We start from the raw sequence: 19,217 nt of genomic DNA on the forward strand, positions 1-19,217 counted from the left end.
CCTTCCCACTTCAGTGCTACCTGTCAGACCTGAGCAACAGTATAGCTAGAGAGAGAGGGTAGCTCCGGAAAACAGGCAAGCTCCCGACTGGGGCCTGGGCTACTGGCCATGCCCTGGACCCTCTGGCCAAAGTGGCTGGAAGGCAAGGGACTGCCTCTTCTTGGAGCACTGCTGCTGCGGAAGAGAGAAAAGGGGGAGCCGCAATGGAGCCATTGGCGGGTAAAGTACTGATCTTATTTGGGAAGTGTTGGCTGCAGAGTCCTGGGAGACAGGTGCCCTGTAGGGATTAAGTCAGCCACTGAGCTGGGATTTTGATTTACCACAGAGCTAGAGAGCTGGGCCAAGGCCTTGGCTCTTGAAAGTAATCTCCAAAAAGAAACGATGGCAGGCCCTGTGACTGTTGCCTTTGGTTGGTTTGCCAGGAATTCACTAGTGTGGCCCCTGGTGGGGAGAAGGGGTAAAGGGTTTGTCGGGGTTCTGGTGGTAGACTGACACACGAAAGGCTAGAGTCTTAAATCTGGTGATTGGCCAGACCACGATAAGCTGGGAGACTGCTTCTCCTCGCCTTCCCACTCCCTGCCTCTGATTGGTCTTCCAGCCCTCACCTGGAAGCTGATGGCGGCAGTGGGTTCTGGCTTTAACCCTCTTAAATACGTTATCCCAGGTGCCCAGGCCACATCGAGAAGCCCGCTGCAGCCTGGCCATGATAAAGCCTCACTAGCTTAGCTGCTCACAGTAGCGCTTAGAGTGGAGCTGACCCCCTTGTCCAGGCTCCTCACCAACCCTGACCACCCAACACCTTGGGCCTTGCAAAAGCTTCCCAGAGTTCCTGGCGTAGGAGCATCAGTGACCCTGGGCCATCGCAAGCTCTGTGATGAGACAGAGTAGAGAGAGAGGAGGTCAGGCCATCCCTAGCTTCCTGGAACTGAGATCCTGGGGTTCTCGTTGTTTCAGAGGGAGACTCACCCATACTACGACCTCCAGGTGAAGGTGCTGAGGGCCAGAAACATCCAGAACACAGATCTGTGTGAGTGAGCTTCACCCCACCTTATCCTTTTCTCTAGGATGTTCTTAGAGTGCTGTGTGCACGTTGCGTGCGTGTGTACGTGCGTGCATGCGTGTAAATATCCACTTGGAGTAGGTTGATGGGCTAATGTTGACCATTGAGGGAGGGTGCCCTGGTGTGGGGTGTGCAGGCAGGCAGGGGCACTAGAGGGGTGAGTCGTGCAGGCTGCAGCTTCCTCCTGACTCTAGGAGGACCTGTGAGGGTGTGTCAGGCTTCTGTTGCCACACATCAATGCCTGCTTTCCAGGAGCTTTGGTGGTGCTCACACAGTTTAGTGCCCGAATCAGGCAGTTTCAAGAAGTCACTCAATGGTCCATGCTGTCAGCTGGTCCTTTGAACTGCGGCTGCTGCTGCAGGATTTCTGTCAGTTGAGTGGTAGGTACAGCTGGCTAAGATAGAGCCAAGAATACCTGGCGCTCCCTACCTGCCACAGGCAGGCAGCCTCCTCTCCCCTTACTCCTTTCTCTCTCAGCCCAGCCTCCTTCAGAAAACCTGTTCAACAATAGGAGTTTGATGCCAAGTCCCTCCCCCTCTCTCCTGCAGTGTCCAAAGCTGACTGCTATGTCCAACTGTGGCTGCCCACAGCTTCTTTTAGCCCCACTCAGACAAGGACAGTGCCTAACTGCAGTGACCCGGAGTGGAACGAGACCTTTCACTATCAGATCCATGGTGCCGTGAAGGTGTGGACCAATAAGTGGCTGGGCGTGGAGGCCAGTGAGTTCCTCCACATGCTGACCCCTCTGTCCAACCCCCACCCCACCCTGCAGAACGTCCTGGAGCTTACCCTCTATGACAAGGATTTCCTGGACAGTGACAAGATCTCCTTACTTCTGTTTGACCTGAGTAGTCTCCAACTAGGCCAGCCTTACACAGAAAACTTCACTCTGAACCAGCAGGTGAGGTCTGCCTGGGCTAATAGTAAGTAAATCTTCAGGACAGGACCCCAACCCCTGAGCCACTGACAGGCAGCCATCTTAGTTATGGCTTTGATCGCTGCTCTAAAGCTCTACATGGAAATGCTACTGTGCCCCGCAAGGCCTGTGATGTACCATACGAGACTAGGCTGGGCCCTGGAGCTGAGCAAAGGTGGGAGGCAGGGGCAATTCCTGAGATTCCTGAAGGTCTTTGAAGCTTGATGCCTTGCTCACCCCCATGCAGGGTTCAGAATTGCAAGTAGAATTTACTCTGGAGAAGAGGTGAGTCCAGCTAGCGCTGGTGTCTATCTTCCACTTGCCTCGGTGGCCTGGACTTCAGAGCATGTTGGGTGACAAGTTTCCCTACCCACAGCCCTTGCATGTTTCCTAGGCTCTTGTACCTGCTTTGGCCATATTGGTTTAATAGCCACAGTAAGGGAGATGGTGGCCCATGAACCCTTCATCTTTTACAGTCAGGTGCCTGCATCTGAAGTCATCACCAATGGGGTCCTGGTGGTGAGTAAGGAAGATGGGTATGGAACTATATGGGACTACGAGCAGGAGGCTGGCTGAGTCCATGATACCTGTGTGTCTCTGGAAGACACGAAGTCCTTCCTTGGAAGGGAGATGTACTGGAGGAACGAGGAACGAGAAGCCACCTTGAGCCCATGTGGGCATCACAGAACCATTGCTCCCCTGGGGCCCTTGACTTGCTGAGACTGCTGAGAGAGTCTTTGGGGGGCCCCATAATTCCCTTTCCCACCAAGACACACTTCTTATGAGTCCTGGGGAAGTACACAGAACTACCTTGGGGACTGTCACAAAAGACCCCTGCCCATAGGGCCCAGGGCCCAGGGCCCAGGTAGCTGCTATGATCTGTGTCCTAGATCTTCTGCCTTCCTTCCATTCTGGTCAGAACCTTGTGAGCTCTCTGACTCCTAGGCTCTGCTTTCCTAGGCTCACCCCTGCCTGAGAATCCAGGGCACGCTCAAGGGAGACAAGACAGCTTCACTTAGTGAGCATGGTGAGTCTGATCTTGGAGCTTGCCTTCTTCTGAGGCTGCATCTGGCATGAGGGAGGTGGCTCTTAACGTTTTCACTGCTTAAAGCAGGGACTTGCCCAAGAGAGGTGTCTCTGGCCTCTGTGACCAGCAACAGGGACTTGCCTGAGAGGGGTCTCTCCAACCTCTGTGACCAGCCTGGACATATTCTTAGACCTCAGCAGAGGTGTAAAAGAACAAACCGAATTGAGCAAGTGCTTTGCAAGCCTGTAGTCACATTCTGGCCACCCACATGTTACTGGCCCAAACAAGTCATGTGGTTAAACTCAAAGCTAGAAGGCGGGTGATTATAGTCGGCCTCTTCAGTGGAGAAGTTGAAGTCACTTTGTTAGTGAGGAAGACCTGAGAAGTTGGAGAAGGGAGTCCTAAAAAAGAACATGTCTTGTTTCCTATTTGTGCAGCCTGCCAGTCTTGTGCAAAACTGAGGCCTCTGCCTTCAATGTAAAAACCTCGGTTTTAAAAATAACAAAATGAGCCGGGCGTGGTGGCACATGCCTTTAATCCCAGCACTCGGGAGGCAGAGGCAGGCGGATTGCTGTGAGTTCAAGGCCAGCCTGGTCTACAAAGTGACTCCAGGACAGCCAAGGCTAACATAGAGAGACCTTGTCTCAAAAAACCAAAAAACAAAACAAAACAAAAAAACAACAACAACAAAAATGAGGCACCAGGGCATTTCTCCACACGTGCGCACAGGGTCTACCTCCTCAAATGACTAGCTTCATAATAACAACATGGCAAAGAGAGAGAATGCCGGGGCAGGTGCAGGATTAGAGCCATTAATTTCATCTGCCAAAGAGGCGACTGCCTAGGAGGAGACATCCAGATGTGGAAGTGGACCCTGGTGGTGTGACGGTCCATGGCCCTTCACACAGAGAGTGGATCCTGTGAGATGAGTGTTGCACTGGTGACACGGAGACTCTGGCATTTTGCTGAGCACACGACATCTATTTGGTCATATTTCCTCCTGGCAACCGTATAGAGCAGGTGCAGTCACTAACCTCTTCAGGAGAGCCAGGACCAACCACAGATGTGACACACTCCAGGGCCATTCTCTTCACCATAAGACCTGGCATTTCTGAGTCTGATTCCATCTCAGACCATAAACCTCCATGGGAGGGGGAAAAAGCAGCTTTAAAACTGTCTCCTCTACTTCAGGGCATGTTAAGCCTGGCTTCATCCTGGCCAAGGATGGGATCCCATCTGGACCTCTGCTGTCCTTCAATCCTTTGGGTCACTGTTGCTTCTGTGCTGTGTTTGGGACCCAGACTTTTCTTCATTGCAGTGTGTGCCTTGTGCTATATGTCAGGCACCTCTCACAACTGCTAAGCAGCAAGGCAGAAAGAGACCCCCAAGGTTCCTTGCCAATAAACAGCCCTATTTCTTTGCTTTTTCCCAGCCTGGGTCTGACCTAGCTTGAGCTGACTCTGACCCCTCTTCTTCTGCAATATATAACCCTCTATACCCACACTGCCATTCTGCCTTCTATCTCCTTGTCTGAAGCTCTACGTTCTTCCACAAACCTTTCCCAAAGTGAGGGACATGATGCATGAATAGTCAAGAGGCTTGGAATACTAACAGTTGAAAATTGGCAATTAATGCAATAATTAGTTGGTTAGGTAAATAATATAAAAATATCAAAATTGGGCTGGAGAGATGGCTCAGAGGTTAAGAGCACTGGATGCTCTTCCAAAAGTCCTGAGTTCAACCACATGGCAGCTCACAACCGTCTGTAATGAGATCTGACGCCCTCTTCTGGCCTGCAGGCACATATGCAGGAGACTATTGTAACATAATAAACAATCTTTTTTTTTTTTTTAATGTCAAAATCACAAGCCCAATAGGCTATGGGCTGACCCATTCCCTTCCCCCTAGTATTCCTGTGTTGTCCACACTACACCAGGGCCGACTGATTATAGAACCCAAGAACTCCAAGGCTCTTTCCCCGTGGTACTTGATTGGACAGGGAGATGAAGGCTAAGGACGTGGGGAAGAAGAGAACTGTCCTGAGCCACATTTACATCTATCCAATTTTACCTCTCACTGGACCTCTGCCCTCAGGGTCGAGGCAGATCCAGCTGGCGGTGCCTGGGGCCTATGAGAAGCCACAGTTAGTGCCTCTGCAGCCGAACATGGAGCCACCCACCTTTACCTTCCACATGAACCCGGTGCTGAACCCGAAGCTGCACATGGAGCTGGAAAAAAAGCCCCTCGTTTTACAGGTATGGCAAAGGGAGGGATCGTGGGACGAGGCCATGAAGGAGGAGACAGCAGAGTGCCTGGGCAGTATGTCTTCCACCCCACACTGCCCCTTGGTGCTCTGCTCTGCAGAGTGGTCCAAGTGGTAAGCTGGAGGCTCAGGCCAGCAAGGAGGACAAGGCAGGCATCCCACTCTCCTCTCTGCCCCTCGGCCAGGAGGAACAGCACTTTGTAGCCCTGGAGGAGGTAAGAGTCAGTCTGGTCCTGGGGGGATCTCTGTCTGCCCTGTGATCACCAAGAGAGGTTCGGGGTCCACACTGGCTAGTTATCTGAGCACCGAGGAGTCCCCACAGGTTGGGGGTTGGAGCCTCTGACTCTATTTACTCAGGCATGAGGAGACCACTGTCTGCCTCTTTCAGGGCCAGGAGGTGACTCTGAGTGTGACGGCAGAAGTCAGGTGAGGTGGGATTGCTGATGGAAGGCCTTGGGGCTTGGCTGGAAGTGGGAAAATCTTCAGTGGGGTCTCCTCTCCTGCTCACTTGGATCAGGCCATGGGGACTAGCTCTTTGGTACTGGTTGGAAGTCCCCTGGGGTGTCTTCTGTGGGGCTCTTCAGCGTGTAACCTGGACTTGAGGGTCTCCTCACACTCTGTGTGTCCCATCTGAAGCAGCTCTGGGGACTTAGACCTGCGCCTTGGCTTTGAGCTCTGTGATGGGGAGCTGGAATTTCTGCACAAAAGGAAGCAAGTCGCATCCAAGGCCCTGCAGCAAGTGATGGGACTGAGCGAGGCTCCACACTGTGACCAGGTACGGGACGGGGGACAAACTCCACCAGATCCAGCGCCCATCTCCTTGAGGGGCCATGTGTGGCTAAGAGAACAGGAAGCTCAGAGAAGGAATGGGCAGCAGAGGATGAAGAGAACCAAAGGGCTTGTGCGCCTGAGTCAAAGGGCACAATCAGCAGTCAGGAATCAGGATGGCTGTCTTTAACGGCTTGGGCTGTCACAACAGGATACTACAGACCGAGCGGTTTAAACAACAGAAATTCATTTTCTCATGGGGCCTCCTTCCTGACTGGTAGACAGGTAGACAAATCTGCCTTCTTGCTATGGTGTCACATAGCTGTTCCTCTGTGTGTGTGTGTGTGTGTGTGTGTGTGTGCGCGCGCGCGCGCGCGCGCGTGTCTGTGTGTGTCTCTTACCTCCAAACTTTCTTCTGAGACAGTCTCACTACGTAGCCCCGACTGGCCTCAAACTTGCCTTGTAGACCAGGTTGGCCTCGAACTCACAGAGAATCAATTGCCTCTGCCTCCCGTGTGTAGTGATTAAAGGCAAGTGTCACCACACCCACCTTCCTAAATGTTTTGTTTTTAAAATAGGTATTACTACAGTGTAGCAAAGACCTGGCTGCCTGTGTAGTTCAGGCTAGTCTTGAACTTATGACCTTCATGCCTTAGTCTCCCAGGTGCTGGTAATCCCAGGATGTACTATCATGTCCAGCTCTTGTCCTCTTCTGATCAGGACACCAGCCTGTCAGGTTGAGCGCCCCTCACCCCCAGTGCCTGATCCTAACTATATCACTCCTTATTGGCTCTATCTGCAAATGATCGCATATGAGGGGTGGGGCTTCAACCAATGATGTTTTTCTTTTTAGTCTTCTCTCATGTATTACATCCCCACCTCAGTTTCCCATCCCCCAATCTCCCTTTGCCCAGTCTCTTCCCCTCCCCCACATCCCCTCTTTCCTAGATCCACCAGCCTCCACCTTCCCTCAGAAGAGAGCAGGCCTCCCAGGGACATTAACCAAACACTGCATGACAAGCTACAATAACCAGGCATATACCATCACATCAAGGCTGGAGGAGGCAGCCCAGTAGTAGGAAAAGGTTCCCACAGTAGGCAAGAGAGCAAGGGACAGCTCCCACTGCCTCTGTTAGGATTCCACAAGAACACCAAGCTACTCAACCATAACATATACGAAAAGGACCTAGGTCAGACCCCTAAGGGCTCCCTGATCTCTGCGAGCCCCCATGAGTCCTGGTCAGTTAATTCTGTGGGCCATGTTCGTGTGGTGTCCCTGACTCTTCCCCAGACCCAGAGAGGCTAAGTAACAAGGAGGGCTTTGCTTAAAGGGGGTGCAAGAATAGATTTCATGGGGGCTGGGTGACTGAGGGTAAGTGGAGTTGGGAACAGGAGGGGTCAGGATGGAGAGGATGGAGAAAACACTGGGAGAAATGACTGGAGCGGGGCAGGAGTATGTATCAGGGCGAGGTGGAAACCTAGTGCAGTGGAAACCCCATGGAATCTAAGAGAGTAACCCACGCAGAGACGTCTGCTAACAGTGACGTGGAGCCTGAGCCAGCCATCTTCTGTAACCAGATAAGTCGAGGGCCTGGGACACCAACCCAGCCACAAAACCTTCGACCTACAGTTTATCCTGCCTCCAGAATATTCTGGGACCAGAGCCTAGCAAAATCATCATTAAAGAGAACAGAGAGACTTCATCCAGCACCTGATGGGAACAGATGCAGAGTCCCACAGGCAAACATTAGGGGAGACTTGTGGAGTCCTGCACAGGAGGGGGAGGAAGGATTGGACGGAGGAACAAATGCATTTTGGGAGGGCATAACTAAACAGTGGTCAAAAAAATCCTTAAGTAGAGGCTCCGTGAGATCTCGTAGGCAAGGACCAGTCGGCCTGTGGCTGGGAGGCGAGAAGATAGGAGTGCTGAGAGGTGGGCTAGTGGAATAAGCCAGGAAAAGGCTGGTGGCCGCTTCTTCGCCTCATGTGTGTAGCAGATGTGGATCCACTGCCCAGTACTGCTCAGCTGACAAACTTAGATTATATATTCAGTCAACAGATGTGGCCACTGAGTGCCAGCTGTTTGTTCTGCTTCATCCAGCACTCCGCCCACAGGGTCCCCAGTGAACAGGGCCAGAAGAAAAGCCCTATCTCAGGGACAGGCCACGGGAACAGACCACGGGAACAGGCCACGGGAACAGGCCACGGGAACAGGCCACGGGAACAGGCCACAGGGGCTTGTTAGTTTCTGTCACTCCAGCTCAGTGCTTCTCAGCTGCAGGCATTTTTTGTTCCCCAAGCCCTAGAGGACATTTATCAGTGTTTGGCTGTAAGTGGTGGGCGGATGTAGGAGAGTGCCACTGGCATCTACTGAGGAAAGGCCAAAGGTGTCGCAGAAGGTCCTACAGACAGTGCAGAACTGCAAGGAGCCAGCCAGGACCAAGTGCTCACATTGCTAACTGGGCTGGGTGAATCAAATATACCTGTTGACACACACCTTCTTAAGAGCCGCCTCTGAAGCCAGGCGTGGTGGTGCGTGCCTGCCATCCCAGCGCTCCGGAGGCAGAAGCAGGAAGATAGGGGCCATCTTTGGCTGCATAATGAGTTTGAGGTCATCCTGGGCTTCATGAGACCCATCTCAGAAAACAAAACAACAAACAAAAAGAACTGCCAAACAGGCTGAGGCAGAGGCTCATCAGTAAAGTGTCTGTTTGAGTTCAGATCCCTGGAACCCACGTGAGAAAGCAAGGCATGGTGGCCGACACGTGTAAGCCCAGCCCTGTGAAGAGGGAGGAAGTCACAGGCAGGTGCTTGGAGAAGGAATCCATGGGGGTCCAAGTTCAGTGAAAGATGATGTCCCAAAAAAACCAAGATGGCGAGCAACTGAAAATGACACCCGATGTCATCTCTAGGCCTCTGTGTGTACATTTCCTCATATGCACACACACCTAGAGCCACGCACACCCACATACACCACACATAAACACACAACATTTTTGAAAGTCATCTCTGGCCTCTCACTACTTGGGTTTGATAGCCATCACTGTATGCTTTTGGGGACACCGGCTAAACTTACACATCAGCTTTGTCATCTGCAAAATGGGGCGCTCACTAGGTTTCTGGGAGAATCCAGTAAGCTAATACATGGGAGGTGCTTATAACAATGCCCACTGTGGGTAAGCTGTAATACATACAATCCAATGCTATTGCTATCAAATTGTCGCTGTGCTCAGGTGCCTGTGGTAGCCGTGTTAGGTTCTGGAGGTGGAACCAGAGCCATGACTTCCCTCTACGGCAGCCTGGCCGGGCTGCAGGAGCTTGGCCTTCTGGATGCTGTGACCTACCTGAGTGGGGTTTCTGGGTCTACCTGGTAAGTGAGGTAGGGCAGAACACATAGCAAAAGTGAGCTATGGGTGGTTAAGGATGTCCAGGTGATTGGATAGAGCCTCTGATATGGGGCTGGGAGCTTTGCCTTCACAGGGGTCAGGGTGGGTGAGAGGAGGCCAGTTCCCAGGGACACATCTGAGTGAGGGAGCAGGACGGCAGGTGTTTGTGACAGGGAGGATCCTTCCTCTAACCCACAGGCATCATTTCCATCTGCAGGTGCATCTCTACACTCTTCAAGGATGCATCCTGGTCCCAGAAGTCTTTGCAGGGTCCCATTGAGCATGCCTCGGCTCGAGTCTGCAGCAGTAAGATAGGGTTGCTGTCCCCGGAGCAGCTGCAGTACTACTCCCGGGAAAAGGCGGTCTGGGAGAGCAGAGGCCACAGCATGTCCTTCACTGACTTCTGGGGACTCATTATTGAGTATTTCTTGAACCAGACAGTAAGAAAGCAGGAAGCTCCCTTTTTACGTGTTTCTTCTGCCTGACTCTTATCCTACTCCTGGGGTAGAGTAAAAGCAAGTTTTCAAAGCACCACAACCAATCATTGGCAAAAGCAGCCCTGACCCACGTGTGCCACCAGGCAGCTGCTCCTACAACTGCAGGCCCAGTTGGTTCAGAGCAGTTGACCCCAGGGGGTGTGGTCAATCTAGCGCTCTGTGTTCTGAGATGCTTTCTGGCATGACAAAGAAGGAAGAGGGTTTTCTCACAGGTACTGGAATTATAAAGACACCCCACACACACACACACACACACAGGGCTCTTAGCTCTGCTGCAGCCTAAAGCTATAGCCTGGCCTTGACAACACGAACTCTCTCTTGTGCGTGCACAGCACCCCTCAGGGTGCTGATGTCAAGCCCTGGGCATAGAGAGCAGAGAGCGCCCCCCAAAGCCAAGCTGTCTCCTTTCTCTCCTGCCCAGGAAAACCCTGCCAAGCTGTCAGACCAGCAAGAAATAGTCAGCCAGGGTCAGAACCCGTATCCCATCTATGCCAGCGTCAATGTCCACACAAACATCAGTGGGGAAGACTTTGCAGGTGCCTGGGTGTGGAGACAAAGGAAGGGGGGGGCGGTCAGTGTGGGGCAGGAAGGTGGGTGAGGATGGGCTATTTGGTACAAGTGGGAGGCACTCCCAAGCAGGGACCTTGGTGAATGGTGAAGTTGCTGATTTTGGAAAGGCAAGATTCCTGTTTGCTTTGTTTTTCTCCAGAGTGGTGCGAGTTCACCCCCTATGAGGTTGGTTTCCCCAAGTATGGGGCTTACGTTCCCACCAAACTCTTCGGCTCTGAGTTCTTCATGGGCCGGCTGCTGCACCTCTGGCCAGAGCCCCGCATCTGTTACCTGCAGGGTGAGTCTAGGCTTGGAAGGTTGGAGCTGGCCAGGGCTGGAGCCAGGCTCTCATATGGGGGACGGGGTCCTGCCTATCTCTCTGTAGGGATGTGGGGCAGTGCTTTCGCAGCCAGCCTGTATGAGATCTTCCTGAAGACGGGAGGCTCAGGTCTGGGCTTTCTGGACCGGCACAGAGGCAGTGTAAATGTCACAGGTGAGGGCAGAGGCCCCTGTTCAGCCACTGCCACTTCCCAGCAACTTGCCAGGGCCCTGGCAGAGGGATGAAGGAGAGGGAGGGAGGAAGAGTGGTTCCCTCCCTCGCTGTATCCCATTGCTTCCCATCTAGATGACTGCCCAAATTCTCGGCTGAAGGACCCCACACGGCTGCCTACCAGGCTCTTCATCCCACAGAGTCCCTTCTCTCAGGCTGTACTGGACATTTTCACCTCCCGCTTTACTTGTGCCCAGAACTTTAACTTTACCCGAGGTCTCTGTCTGTACAAGGACTACGTGGCTAGCAGGAACTTTGTGGCCTGGAAAGGTGTGTGGCACTGTGGGAAGGGGAAATTACTTTTACTTTTTTTTTTTTTAATGTTCTTCCGTGTTTTGGGCTACATGTATGTCTGTGTGAGGGTTGTCAGATCTTAGAGTTGCAGCCAGTTATGAGTTGCCATTTGGATGCTGGGATTTGAACCCGGGTCGTCTGGAAGAGCAGACAGTGCTCTTAACCACTGAGCCATCTCTCTGCTGGGAGGAATTGGCTCACTGGGGCTAGCGTTGACTTTTATCTGGGTGTTGGAGGAGGTGAAGTCGTGGTCTCCCGCTGCTGATGGCGAAGGATCTTCTGATTGCTGAAAATTGAAAGAGGCAGGGTAGAAGGGCTGGGGCGAGGGTCTGCACGCTGTTGGGCGGCTGAATTCTAGAGATCATGACTGTAATGCAAAGAGAAGAGGGTCACCAGCCAGAACAGCTACACTCACCCCTCTGCGCCTTACAGACAGACACCCTGATGCCCGCCCCAGTCAGCTCACACCCATGAAGGAGTGCCTGTCCCTAGTAGACGGAGGCTTTGCCATCAACTCACCATTTCCACTGATCCTGCGGCCCCAACGGGCCGTGGACCTCATTGTGTCCTTTGACTATTCCTTGGAAGCCCCCTTTGAGGTAAGGAGGGAGGCAGGGTTCTCCTAAAGTGAGTAGAAGGGAGGAGAGACAATCTCTGCTGAGAGACCCGGCTGGGTGTTTGGGTGTTACCTCTCGTGGCGGGTGCCTTACTTTAAACATTGTTTCTCCTGGCGGGAGAATCCTGGGATTATGATGTGGTGTGTAAAGAGGGTCTCAGGCATCATCTCGACTCTGTCCTAGAACTTGCCTGATTAAAGTGGGATTCCCTGCTCCAGGGTGGGCCTGGGGTCGCGGTCCTCTGTCACTATGGCAACGCCAGCTATGAAGTCCTCTTAGGGAGACACCTTCAAGGAGTGCCTCAAAGTCTGTAGATGGTGGATGGACACCATGAATCTAATGTGGGTCTGGTGGTCCCTCTGACTTCCTCCTCATCCTCCTTGTCCAATGACTGCCTAGGATTGAGAACAAAGGAGGGGTTGGAGAAAGCGTAGCCCTATTAAGGGGAGGAATGAGGGGCTAGCTTGATGGTCAGCCTTTGCTAGTTATTGCTAATCCACTGCGATGCCACTAGACACTGGTTTTAGCTGCTTAGGGTTTCCATTGCTGTGAAGAGATGCCATGACCACGGCAACTCTTATAAAGAAAAGCGTGTAATTGGGCTTGCTTATAGTTCAGAGGTTTAGTCCATTATCATCATGGCGGGAAGCATGGCGGCATGCAGGCAGACATGGTGCTGGAAAGGTAGCTGAGAGTTCTACATCTGGATCCCTAGGCAGCAGGAAGAGAATGAGACACCTCCTCCAACAAGGCCACCCCTACCCCCAACAAGACCATACCTCCTAATAGCACCACTCCCTATGGGGGCCTTTTTTTGTTGTTTTTTGTTTTTTGGTTTTTTGGTTTTTTTTTTTTTTTTTTTGGTTTTTTGAGACAGGATCTCTGTGTTAGCCTTGGCTGTCCTAGACTCACTTTGTAAACCAGGCTGGCCTTGAACTCACAGCGATCCACCCGCCTCTGCCTCCCGAGTGCTGGGATTAAAGGTGTGCGCCACCACGCCCGGCTGGGGGCCATTTTTATTCAAACCACCATACCACCTTTATTTGGCAAATAGAAAGGTGGCTCAGAAAGTCACTCTTGCTAGCATGAAGTGAGTTAGCGTGACGCCTGAGTGTGTGAGTCCAGTTGGGGGCCAAAAACTTGCTTTTCTGCCCAGGTTTTGCAGATGACGGAGAAATACTGCCTGGACCGAGGGATCCCCTTCCCCAAGATTGAGGTGGGCCCCCAGGACTTCGAGGACCCCCGTGAGTGCTATCTGTTCACCAAGGCAGAGGACCCCTGCTCGCCCATTGTGCTGCATTTCCCCCTTGTCAACAGGACCTTTCGCACACATCTGGCCCCAGGTGAGGGGAAGTCCCAAGCCTGCTACAACCTCCAGGGGACTATGGGATGCTAGTCTGTGAGGGCACTACTCCTGGAGGGCCTGGGCTACCCACTGCTGCCCTCTGCTGCCTGAACCTTCATGTTCACCATGAGCCACCTCTTCCTAACGGGCCTGAGAATCAAGCTGGCTTCTCTCAGGCAGCAAGCCAGATCGCCTGTGCAGGGAAGTGTTCAGGGCCATCAGCTCCCAGTCAGTTCATACGCTCCTCCAGCCTAGCCTTGCTTTCCCCCCTCGCAGGTGTGGAACGACAAACCGATGAGGAGAAGGCTTTTGGGGACTTTACCATCAACCAGGTAGATACCCCCTATGGAATGCTGGACTTCACCTACGAGCCCAGGGAGTTTGATCGATTGGTGACCCTGAGTCGCTACAACGTCCTGAACAACATGGAGACTATCAGGCATGCCCTCCAGCTGGCTCTGGACCGGCGGCGACAGGCTGGAGTAAGGGTTGGGGGCTGACCAGACGACAGTCAGAGGACCATGGCAGAGATGTGATGGAGGACCCTAGGCCAGGGTGTACTGAGAGAGGAGTGAAGACTTTAAGGACTTTGTTTCCCACTTCTCCTTCCCCAGAGAAGACAGGACAGGCTGTCTCTTTATAAGTGCTCGGGGATTCTGGGCAGGAAAAGAGCAGAGTTCATATTTTATGGGGATGTGAAGAAAATCAGGCAGCAGCCTCATCAGAGGGCCCATCCCCACCACAGAAGGACCTCTGAAAACAATCCGAGCACACGCAGAGAGAGCTGTGGGCTGAGGAACCAGCTGCCCTTCTTACACTAAGACTACACACAGAGCTACAGCCACAAACTGGCCCAGCTCTGACCCCCTCCAAAACTCCCGGACTCAGTGATGTCAAGAATAAAAATGAGCTACATAGGCCACCAGTCTGTGTCGGCTGGGTCTATGCTCTGCTAGTTCTTCTTTGCAGCCTGGCCTCTCTGTCCCTCCTTAGATGTCACCAGGCTTCCCTGCTAAAGCTCGTGAAGTTTGTGCCAAGATGGCTCGTCCTGATGGGTGTGCACAGCACCCTACTCTTTAAGCCAAAACCACGTTTTCTTGTTCATATATACAGCTGCCACATTGGGCAAATACAGTCTTCCCATTCTCCAGAGCCAAGTGGGTGTGTCTAGAGGGGCATCTATTAATCAGGGGTGGAGTGAATGGACAATCACATATATTACATATGTGGCTATATGTTCCCATGTGTGGTGGGCCTGGACAACTGCATACATTGTATATGTGGCTATATGTTCCCTTGTATGGTGGGCCAGTGAGTACCTGTTCCTTCACATGGGATGGGCAAATGAGGTCAGGGTGGACCCCTTGGATTCCTGCATCTGATGACCTGTATAGGTCCTTCTCCCTCTTTCTTGTTTCTCCTGATCCACCTGGGACTTTCCCAAATATTGGGAGCCTCTCCAGGATGAGCAGATTTCCAAACTGTAAAAAGAATATCCATCCTGGTCAGGCTGCCTCCCTCTGATTTGCCTTTGACCTCACCTTCCTTAACCAGCCACCAAAGGCTGTGTACTAGCTGAGCTGCTACACTCAGCGGACCCTTGCTCACACACGTCCGCACATGTACGCTCTGAGACACAAATTCACAGCACAATTCCTCTTTCCGTTGGGATGCCGTGTGTTTCTGGGAGTGTCACCTGCCTTAACTTTGGGAAGAAGGCCCTAGTTCTGTCTCTGCCTGCAATAGTCAAAGCCCCATCTGTGTGCCCTGGCCAGTGTGCCCTGGCCAGTGTGCCCTGGCCAGTGTGCCCTGGCCTCCTGCTGATATGAAAGTGAAGTGGGCGGGCGTGGAGGGGCTGCCTGCGTGCAGGACCATGCTTTGGGCGGGCGTGGAGGGGCTGCCTGAGTGCAGGACCATGCTTTGGGCGGGCGTGGAGGGGCTGCCTGCGTGCAGGACCATGCTTTGGGCGGGCGTGGAGGGGCTGCCTGTGTGCAGGACCATGCTTTGGGCGGGCGTGGAGGGGCTGCCTGCGTGCAGGACCATGCTTTGGGCGGGCGTGGAGGGGCTGCCTGCGTGCAGGACCATGCTTTGGGCGGGCGTGGAAGGGTCTGCCTGCGTGCAGGACCATGCTTTGGGCGGGCGTGGAAGGGTCTGCCTGCGTGCAGGACCATGCTTTGGGCGGGCGTGGAGGGGCTGCCTGCGTGCAGGACCATGCTTTGGGCGGGCGTGGAAGGGTCTGCCTGCGTGCAGGACCATGCTTTGGGCGGGCGTGGAGGGGCAGGACCATGCTTTGGGCGGGCCTGCAGTAAGGCTGCCTGGCTCCTTCCCCTCCCCCTCCCTATTGCTGCCAGTCTCTGGCTACCACCTAGGCACTCCTTGGCTTCAGTAATTGGAGGTTCAGTTGGAAGGTCGTGCTGTGGCCACTGTCACCCCACTACTTGTCTGCCGTTGTCACCAACTTGTTTATTAGACTGTCACAATTGTTAGGACTTAGGACTCACACAGTGCTCAGCTAGAATCTTTATTCTGTCTTCGAGCTTCTGGAATTGCGCTGGGCTCTGGCGCCCATCAGAGGGAATGGCCTTTTGTCTGCTTAGCACTGAGAGAGGACCCTTGGCTGGGCTGATTGGCTGGGTTGGTGGGTCTTCTGGGGCTCTCTTAGCCTTTGTCTCAAAGTGGGGTCTGCACACTGGATCCACGGGAAGCGGCAACGGCCAGGTCTGTTTCAGGCCATATTCATCTTCCCCAGCACCCCAACCTTGTGCCCCCCTGGGACTCTTAGTAAGGCTTCTACAATAAGGCTGGGGACGACCGTGCCTGGCCTTCGTCTGGCACAGGGTGACCTGACCTACTTTTCCTGCCTCTGTTACCTTATTTTCTTCCTCTTTCCCTTGGTTCCTTAAACACTTCAGGGTGATTCCTGGGAGCATCTCAGGGTCCCAGGACCCATAAAAGCTCACTCTTTCCCATCACACACCATCTCTACTTCTTCATTGACTTGAATCAATTACAGCGCTTTCCCCCCTTGAGACAAGGGTTTTTGTCTTGTTTCGGTTTTGTTGCTGTTGCTATTGCTGTTGCTGTTGCTGTTGCTGTTGCTGTTGTTGTTGTTGTTTTAGCTTTACTTACATTGACTGTCATTGAGTGCTGGGATTACATACTCAGCCACAACTCATCTTTTTAGGTGATTTCAAAGGCAGTTCTGTGCTCTGAAATGTAACTCTTCTGATCACTTTGCTTTTTATTCCCCACTCAAGCACATGTGGAAACCAGAGGACAACCTGCAGGGCTCAGTTCTCTCTCTTTTTTTTTTGGTTTTTCGAGACAGGGTTTCTCTGTGTAGCCTTGGCTGTCCTGGACTCACTTTGTAGACCAGGCTGGCCTCGAACTCACAGCGATCCGCCTGCCTCTGCCTCCCGAGTGCTGGGATTAAAGGCGTGCGCCACCACGCCCGGCTTGGGCTCAGTTCTCTTAATTCACCCTGTGGGTTCCAGCAATTAAGATGAAGTCTTCACCCTGCAGGTGTACAAGCAGGCAGAGCACTGTATACATAATAATAAATAAGTAAATCTTTTTTAAAATATGAAGTCTTCAGGCTTAGTGGCAGGCACCTTTACTCACAGAGCTGTCTCACCAGTCCAGAATCCAGCTGGGTTTTTTGTTTTGTTTTTCTTCTTTCTCTCTTTCTTTTCTTTTCTTTTTTCTTTTTCTTTTCTCTTTTATTCTGTTTTTTGTTTGTTTGTTTGTTTGTTTTGTTTTGTTTTGTTTTTTGAGACAGGGTTTCTTTGTGTGGCCCTGGCTATGTAGACCAGACAAGGCTGGCCTTGAACTCACAGAGATCCACCTACCTCTGTCTCCCAAGTGCTGGGACTAAAGATGTGCACCACCATGCCTGGCTCCCAGAATCCAGTTTTAAGAATTGTGTGACTCTGTTTTCCTAGATTGTAATCTTAATTAGCCCCTCACCCCCCCCCCCAAAAGTATAGTATTCTTTTTTTCTCCTCCTAATTGATGTTGCTTTCAGGGCTTGGGTGGAGTAATAGTCTAGAATCTACCTGAGTTCTCCTGGATTGCTTTGGCTCCTGTTCATAACGAAACACCCAAGGGAAGTTGGCCCGGGCAGGTGTGACACTCCTGAGATGCGCTCCTATTTCATAAGCTAAAGCTCACGTACCTGCTGTACTACTCCCAAAACAAAGTCATAGCTGGGGAATGTTTGCTTGAACTTTTCCCTGACCCCTTTTCTATGAAATTCCAGAAGCGGTGGTTTGGATCAAGCATCTCCGGCCCTCCATTGCCTGCAGTGTAGCACTCTGGGTTCTAAAACACCAGCACAGAAAGGGAGCATGCCCCAGGGAAGAGGCCCCACAGGTGGGAACCAGACCTGTTTGTACTGCCCTGACTCTTGGTAGGGCACACTGTAGGCAACATTTGTCACGTGAGTGGCTGGGATGACTGGGTGGAATCCTCTCTTTTGCTTTGATGGGAACTTACCAGTCGCTCCAGAACGAAGGAGGAGCCAGTGATCTTTTCTGCTTGGTTCTGAGCAGTCGCGGACAGGAAGGTTTCCTCCCATCTGCTGATAGCATGAATAACCAATTCCTCATGGGGCAAGCACACAAATCCACCCCTGCCTTGATCGTGACATGATGATCAGTGTTGTGTGTGTCACGTCTGCCTTGCATCACACTTCCTGCCACCTGCCCCACAGCTTCAGGGCTTTTTACCAAGAATTGAGACTTAGTGGGACACTGGCCCCTGTCCTCTCCACCGGCCGCTTCCTCTCCTCGGTGACACTGTCAGTGAGTGTTATTCTGGGGAAAGGCAAGAAGTGCCTTCCTAGAGTTAAAATGGCCAGGGAAGGATTGACCCCCAAATGAAAAACTCAGGACCAGATCTCCTTCAGTTTAGGCTTAATCCAGCTCTGGTGCCTGCTGGGTTTTTAAAGAGAGACTATATTGGGTAAGAGCATTATTCTGAGGGCCTAGGGAGGAACTTCTTCAACTAAGTCCTGCTTGCATTCTTCAATTACCAAATATGGACAATAAAGTTATCTGCCCTAGAAGACTGAGGGATGAATAAAAATGTTTTTCATATAAAAGGCTCCTGACAGTGTGACAAAAGGCTGTGTTCTGTAGAGCCTGACATTTCCACAAATTGATACAAAGTTAGGTATGAATGTGAATACTCACTTAGAATTAAAAAAAAATTTTTTTTGTTTATTTTGTTTTTTGGTTTTTCGAGACAGGCTTTCTCTGTGTAGTCCTGTAGAATTTTAAAATATAAAAAACAATTAGAATATTTAGCAAGGTGTAGGGCCACGCATCTGTAAACTCGGGTGACTGAGGCAGAAGGATCATGAATTTGAGGACAAAACTTGGGAATCACAGCAAACCCCCATAAAGATACTTTTAAGGCTGACTGATGCCTCAGCAGCAGTGAACCCCAACCTGATGCTATTTGCTGATTACCTGCCGTGAGTCACGCATCACTTTGCACAGTTTGGTTGCAGGCTCCATGACAACCTTCTCATTCATCACCATCTTTACTCCAAATAAGCAGCAATCTAGCCTAGTCTGGCTGACTAAGACTCTAAGGACGATAAGTAGCTAATAAAACATGTGGTGGCACATGCCTTTAACCCCAACACCGAGGAGACAGATGACTCTCTGGCCATCTGAGATGAGCTGAAGGCCAGCCTCATCTGTATTGGAAGTTCCCCCCTCCCCAAAACATCCAGAGCTACATAGTGAGACCCAATTTTAGACAGACAAACAAAAAAGAAAAAAAAGAAAAGAAAATTTTCATCACTATTATTTATTATATTAGTGTTAATGGTGGTATTAGTATTTAGCTTTTTAAAAGACATTTTAAGAGCTCATGTTTCCCATGCTGGATTTGAAGTAGCAGCTATCCTCCTGCCTCACACTGACAAGTACTAAGAT

General features: G+C 51.8%; 1 protein-coding gene and 1 long non-coding RNA gene across 5 annotated transcripts in view; one reads left to right on the forward strand and one right to left on the reverse strand.

Moving 5' to 3' along the window:
• PLA2G4F (phospholipase A2 group IVF) lies at window positions 1–16,244 on the forward strand. 4 transcript variants are annotated; one of them, XM_084776353.1, is made up of 21 exons: window positions 1–219; window positions 955–1,027; window positions 1,609–1,745; window positions 1,833–1,961; window positions 2,224–2,261; window positions 2,453–2,495; window positions 2,937–3,003; window positions 5,098–5,258; window positions 5,368–5,481; window positions 5,655–5,692; window positions 5,903–6,041; window positions 9,268–9,404; window positions 9,638–9,860; window positions 10,339–10,453; window positions 10,627–10,764; window positions 10,852–10,959; window positions 11,092–11,286; window positions 11,743–11,909; window positions 13,084–13,270; window positions 13,549–15,345; window positions 15,548–16,244. In XM_084776353.1, the coding sequence occupies exons 1-20, from the start codon at window positions 109–111 to the stop codon at window positions 13,770–13,772; spliced, it is 2,544 nt and encodes an 847-aa protein (XP_084632479.1). In that variant the 5' UTR covers window positions 1–108; the 3' UTR covers window positions 13,773–15,345; window positions 15,548–16,244. The 4 variants fall into 4 exon arrangements, with proteins under 4 accessions (XP_084632479.1, XP_084632480.1, XP_084632477.1 ...); XM_084776354.1 differs by having other exon boundaries at window positions 5,906–6,041; XM_084776351.1 differs by having other exon boundaries at window positions 10,627–10,959.
• The window catches only part of LOC311594564, a 15,632-nt gene continuing 7,726 nt past the window's right edge, over window positions 11,312–19,217 (reverse strand). The window contains exons 2-4 of the long non-coding RNA XR_014778130.1: window positions 12,118–12,322; window positions 11,830–11,932; window positions 11,312–11,677 (exon numbers count right to left, since the gene is read on the reverse strand). This is a non-coding gene — a long non-coding RNA (uncharacterized lncRNA). The remainder of the gene's footprint in view (window positions 11,678–11,829; window positions 11,933–12,117; window positions 12,323–19,217) is intronic.

The sequence above is a fragment of the Acomys minous genome, assembly GCF_964271855.1.
Source record: "Acomys minous genome assembly, chromosome: 3".
In the NCBI taxonomy this organism is placed as follows: Eukaryota; Metazoa; Chordata; class Mammalia; order Rodentia; family Muridae; genus Acomys; species Acomys minous.

Coding starts and splice junctions, on each gene's coding strand:
- PLA2G4F (XM_084776351.1), top strand. CDS start 109: ATGCCCTGGACCCTCTGGCCAAAGTGGCTGGAAGGCAAGGGACTGCCT. Junction 5,693..5,902: donor AGTGTGACGGCAGAAGTCAG/GTGAGGTGGGAT, acceptor TCCCATCTGAAG/CAGCTCTGGGGACTTAGACC. Junction 9,405..9,637: donor GGGGTTTCTGGGTCTACCTG/GTAAGTGAGGTA, acceptor TTCCATCTGCAG/GTGCATCTCTACACTCTTCA.